Source organism: Neomonachus schauinslandi, unplaced genomic scaffold, assembly GCF_002201575.2.
Source record: "Neomonachus schauinslandi unplaced genomic scaffold, ASM220157v2 HiC_scaffold_885, whole genome shotgun sequence".
Classification (NCBI taxonomy): Eukaryota; Metazoa; Chordata; class Mammalia; order Carnivora; family Phocidae; genus Neomonachus; species Neomonachus schauinslandi.
The window spans coordinates 3125-11756 of NW_025409575.1; the positions used below are offsets into that span (position 1 = coordinate 3125).

The 8632-nt window shown below is 61.4% G+C and overlaps 1 protein-coding gene across 1 annotated transcript; it reads left to right on the plus strand.

Annotated features, from left to right (window-relative positions):
• The first annotated feature begins 4337 nt into the window (after positions 1-4337).
• RTP5 (receptor transporter protein 5 (putative)) lies at positions 4338-7873 on the plus strand. The gene is made up of 2 exons (XM_021687964.1): positions 4338-4496; positions 6421-7873. Exons 1-2 carry the CDS (start codon positions 4345-4347, stop codon positions 7871-7873), a joined length of 1605 nt encoding a protein of 534 aa, XP_021543639.1. The 5' UTR covers positions 4338-4344.
• The last annotated feature ends 759 nt before the right edge of the window (positions 7874-8632 follow it).

Below are 8632 nucleotides of genomic sequence, written 5' to 3' on the forward strand. Positions count from 1 at the left end.
CCGGGAGGCGGTGGCAGGTTCGCAGCTATTTCTGAGGTCGGAACAGGAAATGGTTAATAGTGTTTGCAAATAAAAACTTTTTGTTCTATCCTGTTTTTGAAGCATTTCCCAGAAGTTAAAAAAGAGCACCCAAATTACCTGCCCAATTTAAGAACCCCATTTTAAAAATTTGAACAGAACATGACACCATTTGTTACACACAAGAATAGAGATGGTTGGGTTGTCTGTTCGCTAAGGTGGCAGAATCCCAGATTTCCGACTCTCCTTACTTGGTCAACTTTCTACAATGCTGTTGTTTGAACACGGTTCAAACACGGTTCAAGAAGACAACTGAACTTACACTTTAAGTTCCCACGTTTGTTTGTATACGTGGATGTGTCTGTGTGTTCGTGTGTGTGTGCTCACATGGGTGTGTGAGACGCGCGTCACGTCTGACCTCTCGCCGCGGACGCCGCTCGGCCTGCCTGCTGGCTGGTCAGCCAGGTGGGGCAGCTGCAGCCCCTGCAGGCTGGGACGCCGGCCACCCGACCCCGGGACTGCCGCTCTCTACACGGCAGACGTGGCCGAGGGAGGGTCCCCCGCCCTGCTCTGCGCACACCTGCTTATTTCAATGGAGACATGAAACCAAACTATCCACCAGCGTCAGGAAATGGAACTGTCAAACCAAGCTGTTAGTAGCCAGTTATTTTTTTATCCTTCACAAAATTGCTGTGTGGCCAGTTAGTTATGCGGGGAACATGCTTACAGCCAAGATGTCCAAAGGGCCAGCCACCCAGGTCCCGCCTCGTTGGCCCTGAGGTCCCCAGTCTGTCCCTTCGTGGCCCAAGGCCGGTCTCTGTGGTTCTCACTGCTCCTTCCAGGGTGAGCCCCCACGCTACCAGGGCTTGGCAGACATGACTGGCCCCCTGCCCGGCAGCAGCTCGGTGGACAGCAGAGCAAGGAACTTGGGGAGGTGGTGGGAAGAGCCCGTGGGACAGGACGCTGGACGAGGGGCTGCTGGCGTGCAGACGCTGCTGTCCTGGCCGCCGACTCCAGGGCCCCTGCCCGCCGGCAGCTCAGAGACACCCACCGTGCCTGCATGCTGGAGGCTGGGCCTGGGGTCTGCCCAGCTGCCCTGTGTCCCTGGAGCCGAGGTTTGGGGGAGGGCAGGGGTGAACCCGGCATGATTATTTCTACCTGATTTTCTCTCTTTGTCTGTCTGTCTGTCTCAACTCCTCTCCTCCAGACACACAGGGTGGGGTCCATTCAGCTAGCTGGCCTTGCTGGAGCTGGACCCTGGGATGCCCTCCCTCTCCCAGCCTGGTCTCCGGCTTTGACTCTTTTACTGTGCTGTCCTGTCCCAAAGTTGGCACTTCTCTGGTCCAGCCACGCCCGGGCCAAGAGGGGGACAGAGGCTCTGAGCATCGTCACCTGCAGGAGACGGTCCTCATGGCTCATCGGGGCTGCCAGAAGGTGTGCTTTCAAATGCTCCAGCTGGACACCACCCAGTGGTGAGGGCTGACCCCTGCCTTCCAGCCACCTTCTCCAAAAGCTGAACTCAAGAAGTTGAGTGCCAGGCAGGTCGGTGTGAGCCAAAAGGAGAGTGTCCATGGGGGACAGGAGAGCGCTGTCTCCGTCAGCTGGGGCAGTAGCACTGAAACGGTACCTGGTTGACCCTGACATCACTCTCCGTCCTGAGCCCAACCCATTCTGGAGTCATCGATGCGTCGGGGAGGCTGGTCACAGAGTGGTGGGCAGAGGGTGGAGGACAGAGCAGGGGCAGAAGGGATATCTAGCAAGCCTCATTCCTAGAGTCCACGTCGGAGAGACCCACATCCATGCAGGTGGACCACACACAGCTGGTCAGCTTCAGGGTCACGCCACAGCCCCCGGGCGTCGGCCGAGCGTTGTGCGTGTTCTGCCTCATCCATCACCCCTCTGGTCAAGAAGACAACTGACTTGTTAGCTGACCGTGTGAGCAGCTTTTGCAGAGAGCTTGGTTTGGGGGCTTGGGGGGACGGATAAACGGGCATGGGGAGAGAGGCACGTGGAGGCTGGCTTCCCTTGGGTCTGCCCCCTATGCCTTTCTAGCAGTCTCCTGGGAGAGGCATAAGGAAGTTCCCGAACCAAATAGATTGTTTTTGGGTGGCGGTCAGTCATGATACCAAGACTCTTCCCTAAACTCAGAGGCAGGTTGTTGTTTCTAGAGCGAAGGAGGCTGCGGGGTGGGCCGGGCGGACAGGGCTGTGGTACGGCCCTGGGGCGGAGCGTGGGCTCCCACGCCCAGCATGGTGTGGAAGCAGTCAGGGTGCTGGGTCCAGAGAGGCCACGTGGAGAGGAAAAGCCCTTGTGGGGACCTCTGCACAGCCTCCAGGCTACAGCCATTCCCTCAGACCCCTGCTGGCCATGTGACCAGGACCACACGCATGCCCACCTACACACAATGGCCCTAGACCAACCAGCAAAACCCAGGGCCTTAGGCACAGCCCAGCATATCAGTTAGAAGTGCTGTAATTGGTTGTCTGATGAGCCAGAAAACCCAGAGCACTGGGCCTTACGATAACAGTAGGAGCTGGATGTTTACTTCTTTCTTGAACAACGAATCCAGAGGTAGGTGATCCTGAGGTGGTACAGTGACCCCGACTGTCATCCAGGGTCCAAAGTCTTGCTTTTCTGCTTCCTCCACACATGGCTTCCACCTGCAAGTTCACCTCATGGTCCAAGGGGGCTGCAGGAGTGCCAGTCATCACGTCTGCATCAACGAACAGATGCAGGGGACAGTGCAGGGGTGCGTGGGTCTTCCCCAGCTAGCTGGTCCCACAGGATGGAGCCTTCCCAGGAGCACATCCCAATAACTTCCTCTCCTATCCCGTGAGCACGCTTTGCTGCAAGGCAGACAGATGGCGCATAGCTGAGAGAGCCAAGAACAAGTTTCAGAAATGCAAAATATGAAAAGGACATCCACTCACTTGGCAAGATTAGCTGCAGACTGGACAAAGATGAGCAGAGAATCCGTCAGCCGTTAAGAAAGGAGAAGGATCGTTCTGCGCGCAGATCAGAGAGACAGTGGTGGAGGCACCGAGGGTGAGTGAGAGGTTTTGGGCACCACAGGGGATGAGGCCGGTGGTGGGTAGAGCGTTTGCTCTACCCTCTGAAGGTGTGGGCTCCCTTCACACGCTGGAGCTTCTGGGGCCACCACCAAAGCAGCAGGACCAGAGCACAGCATCCGAAGCCCTAGAGGGGCAGTGAAAGATGAAACAGTGACCTCGCCAGGATGCAGGGGGACAGGGACACGGGAACAGGTGGACGGTCCTCCAGAGCAGGGGAGGCTCAGGTGGCCAGAAAGGCCCAGGGAGCCCAGCTCCCAGGAGGCGTGGAAGCAGTAGTTCTGAAGCCTGAGGATGGTTGTCCAGCAGGTGCATGACTCTCACCTGGGGCACACAGCAGCCTGGCCACGTGCGTGAGAGGCGGCTGGTTGCAGCGATGCTTCTGTCCGCCCACAGGGAGGGTGGGGGCCCAGACTCACATGCACAAAACGTGTCCTGCACGATTCTGTGTGCATAAAGCCCAAAGCAGCAAAGGGGAATGTCTCTGGTCGTGGAGCCCTAAGGGGTCCCGGCCAGGCTGACCGTACCTCTGCAAGGGAGGAGCCCATGGAGCGCGCTGGGGGTTGCCCTTCAGGTGCCTAGCAAGGCTTTACGGTAACTGTGACGCTCTGCGTTATGTTTTAGCCGTTGTTTACATAAATGTTCTACATTCTAGCCAATATGAAGTTTGAGAAAAAACCATGGGGAACTTTGCAAGCACCCATGTTCAGGGCACTTCCTCCCGGGCTTGTTTTCAGTGGTAAAGGAGCACTCAGCAGCCGGGACGGAGGCCGGGCAGCAGATGCGGCTCAGCTGCGGGCTGCAAACACGGCAGACGCTTACACGCGGACGAGTGGGCAACACTGTCTGAGGCATGTTGTGGGCTAAGGAGGCCACGTTGAGTGCGATCTCCTGCTTGTGAGAAACAGATACGAAGATTTACACATGCCTGTGTGTGGGGCCACGTGCGGACGTCAGCACGACAGTGATGATTACATACCAGTTTACTTTCTGTTGTCTGTTTTCCTTTGTGTTTATCTATTTGTTTCTTGTTTTTCCTAAAATGAAAATGTATCGCTTGCGTAACAAGAAAACATTCGAGGGGATGAGAAAAAAAGGCCTGTTTCTCATTTCCCGGAGCCGACCCTGGTTGCCGTGGAGACTGGACGGTTGTCAAGGCGGTGATTGGCTGGTGAGGATGCAGGATGTGGGATCCCAGGCTTCCCTGGAGTGGCAGCAGGCGCAGCTTCCAGACCGCACTGCGGAGCCCGGCGCCAGCATGGATGGGGTGGACGTGTGGGCCAGCACCCTGGCCCAGCTGATGGCCAAGAGGAAACCCCAGGACACCTGGGAGCTGGTCCCTGAGGAGAACCTGGCCTCCGGGCACATGGAGGGTGGCGGTTTTCAGTACCGGCTGAGGGGGCTTTCCAGGTGCGCTGCAGGCGGGGGGCCGCTGTGGGGTGCTGGGCAGGGAGGGGCTGAAGCTGCTTAAGCACCGGCCGGGGAGGCCCTGAGTCCGGAGGCCGGGCTGGTGCAGTCCGGCCCTCGTGGGCCTGGAAGGGGCACGCATCCCGCCGGCTCTTGGCCTCCAACAGGTAGGTGGACCAGGCGTTCGTTCTCCCTTCCAGGAAGTGGGGGGCTGGGGAGCCACCTCTGTTCAGTCCCTTGGTGCCGGCCACCCCAGTCGGGGGCCTCGCAGAAGCGGGGGCATGGCGGATGCTGGGGGGTGATGCGGCCACCCACGCGTGAGAGGCTTGTCTGCTCACCGCAGCATCTCCTGGTTTCCGTGGCAGCGCTGACCGCCAGGGCAGGGGATGGGCAGGTGCCTGTGCTCACACCCCAACCTGCACGGGGCCTGAAGGAAGGGAGGCTAAGTCGTGCCCGAGGGGGGCACAGGCCCAGAGCGGGGAGCTGTGTCTGGGCTGGGCTGCAGGCCAAGCAGGGGCTGGGCTGGGAGCCCCAGTGTCGTGGGGGTCACCATGTGAGCCCCGTTCCTCATTGTCATGGGGACAGCCCCAGGGATGGGCTAAGCCTGCAGGAACCCCACCCGGCCAGGCATGCCCTGCCCTGCAGGGGCCCGCGGGGAGGGGGGTCGTTGGGGGAGGGGGCCTCATGGACAGGTCACCACGGGGACTCTGCGGGCAGCCACCCTTTGACAACGGACGCCTCAGCCCCCACCCAGTGTCTGAAACCCCTGGGGCCAGGTGTTTAGTGGGACGCTGGCTTTCCCAGGTGTTAGGAGAATCGGCCCTCGGTGTGTCTGAGAAGCACCTGTGCCCACGGCCAAGCTGGAGAACTGCCTTCAGTGGCCGAGGCTCACAAACACCGTTCCCTTGCCTTTCAGCTTTCATGCAGCTAGAAATGCCGGGGAGTGGGGGGTCACAAAGCACCGTCCCTCGTCCTGCACACAGCAGCCCTGGCCACAGCTGGCCACATTGAAATGGAGTCGAAAGTCCAGCTCCCAGGGCACTAGCCGTGTCCAGCCCCACCTGTGGCTGCAGTCTGCTGGCTGGGCCGCGAGGACGGAGCCCATCCTCACCATCACGGAAAGTCCCGCGGGACAGCGCTGCCTGGGAGATACTGGGCAGGTTTCCCACATGCACAAGCATGTGGTCGCTCGTCCGTGACCCAAGGGTCTTGGAGAGAGGGCCCCCCTGCCGGCCCTGGGGCACACGGCCGCAGAGGCCCTGGACCGGCACCTTTTTCAGCCCCAGTGGTGCTGGGCCTCTTGCTCACGTGTTTGGAGCCAGAGCGGACCAGTGGAAGGGGCTCACTCGCCATCATCCTGGGAGCCCCCAGCCCCTCCCGGGTCCCCCCGCCTTCTGTGTCCCGAGACCCCCCGCCCCTCCATCTCACCTTCTCTCCGTGGGGATGGGGCTCTTCCTTCCAGGGCCTCCCCTCGCTTCTCCGCATTGTCATGGGGACAGCCTCAGGGATGGGCCAAGCCTGCGGGGACCCCACCCAGCCAGGCATGCCCTGCCGTGCAGGGGCCCGCGGGGGGGGGGCCTCCCCTGGGGGAGCCAGGCTCTCCCCCCCTCACAGGTATCCACAGGGCTGCCCTTGGCTCTTGGTGACATGTCCTCAGGGCAGAAAGCAGCAGCCGGCTGCAGCGGGGCAGTGACCTCCCACAAGTGTCAAGCCAGGCTCTGCCACCGAGCAGCCAAACCGGTGAAAAGGCCTTTGTTTTTCAGCTTTCCAGATTATGCGCGAAGGCAAGGGGCGCACACCTGTGGAAGGGGTCTCGGTCCCGGAGCTTGTGTTGGGCCGGCCTCCAAGCGGGGGGGGGGGGGGGGAGGGGGCCAGGGCCGTCCCCCTCCCCTCCGCTCACTGCCGCCTCTGTCCTCCCCACCCCTAGGCTCCAGTGTGGCCGCTGCCAGTGGGGCTGGTCCTCGGCCCACGTGCACATCCTCTTCCACACGTGCTTGGATGAGGACAGCCGCCTGGGGCTGGTGAAGATGCGCATCTGGGGCCAGCGGTGCAGGCTGTGCCCACCGGGCGTCCAGGGGCACTGCCAGGTGAGCCTTCTGAATGTCCGGCTCTTCCTCAACAAGCTGGTCCTGTTCATCCTGCAGAAGTGCTATGGTGAGAGCCTCAGCTCAGACCAGTGCCCCGAGATCTGCTTTGGTGAGCGCTGCGAGGCCTGCGACCTGGGCGTCTGCTTCTTCCAGAAGCCCCCAGACCCAGCCTGGGGGCCCGAGGTCAAGAGCCCCAGCACCATCAAGGGCAGGTACACCTTGTACGGAGGCGGCGGCTTGGCCACCACTGCCGCCGGCAAGCAGCTGCTCACCCTTGGCAGCGGGCCCGTGGTCGACCGCGCCAGGGGCTACACCCCCAACTCCATCACCATCCCCCTCTCCGTGGCCGACTTCATCAGGAACCCGATTTCCGAGAGCAGCAACTTCTTCAGCCAAGATGACGACATCGTCACCGTCCCCTTCTCCCTCGTGGATGTGGGGAGAGACAAGGGGCCGGCCGCCGGTGCCAAGGGCCGTGTCAGCCCGGGGCCGGGCTCCCTCCCTGCGGCTGACCCCGGCGGGCCCCTCATCGTCGGCAAGGGCTCCATCTACCTGCCGGCCAGTTCCACAGCCACGCCCAAGGGCAGAGGCCTCCTGGTGAACATCAAATGCCCCATCTTCCATGGCCGAGGCCTCCTCATCAGCAGCATCAAGCCCTTCGAGCTGAAAGGCTTCATCTTCAAAGGCCGGGGCTCCGTCCCCAGCTCCGCCGGAAATGGCCCACTGCTGGTGTCCTACATCGTTGGCCTCACGGATGACGGAGAGGGTTCCATCACCTTCCCCTCGTCTTTGGCGAACATCATCAGAGACGACTCCTTCCCCAACATCAACGGCTCCGTCACCTTCCCCTTCATCTTCACTGATGAAGACAAAGGCAAGAATGCTCCTGCCAGCACCACCCAAGGCGGAGAGAAGGAGGATGGCGGTGATGGCCCTGCCCCTGCTGGCCGTGAGCCCCTTCCGGGGACCCGCACCTGTAGACCCGTCACCATTAGTGAGGGCTCCATCACCATCCCCTTCTCCGTCTTCGACATCATAAAGTACAAGGGCCCCGGCTCCATCGTCAGTGGCCGCCGGAGCGGTGGCCTGGCCACGCATGGCTATGACAAGAAGAGGAGGCAGCCGAGGGCCGGGCTTGGCAGGTCCGGCTCCCAGCCCGGCTGGGAGGAGGACTCCTGCTGGGATGATGACTGCTGCGCACCGCGTTTCGACCCCTACGAGGAAGTGTGGATCTGGGTTTCCATGACTGTCTGCATCCTCTGGATCACGTACCTGTACAAGGTCAGCCCCTGACGGCCAGTGCAAGTCCTGACGCCTCCCAGCGGGGTACCCCCGTGCCCCTCCAGCAGGGCCGCCCAGGCGGCCGAGCAGTGGGACACCCTGCCCGCACCCCCGGGGCCCCCAGGCCACCCCTGCCTGCCCTCCCCGAGCCGAGTGTGGGCCCTCAGCCTTCTCCTCCACCTCCTGCTTCCGTGTGTGTCGTCTCTTGATGTGAGTCGTGGCCTCATGGATGTCCACACCGTGATTATCCGGCAAGCTGCCATGCGTGGTCCAGGCGCTTGTCTGTGTGAGCGTTACAGTCCAATAAAATAAAAGCGAAAAGGAAAAACCAACATGGTGTGCTTGGGCTGTGAGGAAGCCAGCCCCCAGGGACAAGGTTTTGAGGTGGGAGGGTGTGGTGGGCATGTCACTGTCCCCCGTCAGTCCTGGTGGGGAGTGGGCTCTTCCTCTGATGGCTTCTGGATTCCTGGCCAGGGGTGATGGGACAGGACGGTCAGGCCAACCTGTGCCTTCTCAGCACAGGGCTGCCCCTCTACGCATCAGCCACGTTCTGTGGGCACCCACAGGGTTTTCCTGGGTGCGCCCCTGACTCGGGGGAAAGATGAAAGCCCCCCTTGAGGCTTGGCTGGTGGCCCCCCAGCATGCATCTTTACTGAAGTTGTCCCCCCGACCCCCAGCTCAGAAGGCACATCCCACCCAGAGGGGAGGGGCCAAGACACAGCCCGGCCAGCCCCCCCACCCCCGGGGCCGTGGACCCCCTCCAGCACTGAT

Coding starts and splice junctions, on each gene's coding strand:
- RTP5 (XM_021687964.1), top strand. CDS start 4,345: ATGGATGGGGTGGACGTGTGGGCCAGCACCCTGGCCCAGCTGATGGCC. Junction 4,497..6,420: donor CGGCTGAGGGGGCTTTCCAG/GTGCGCTGCAGG, acceptor CCCCACCCCTAG/GCTCCAGTGTGGCCGCTGCC.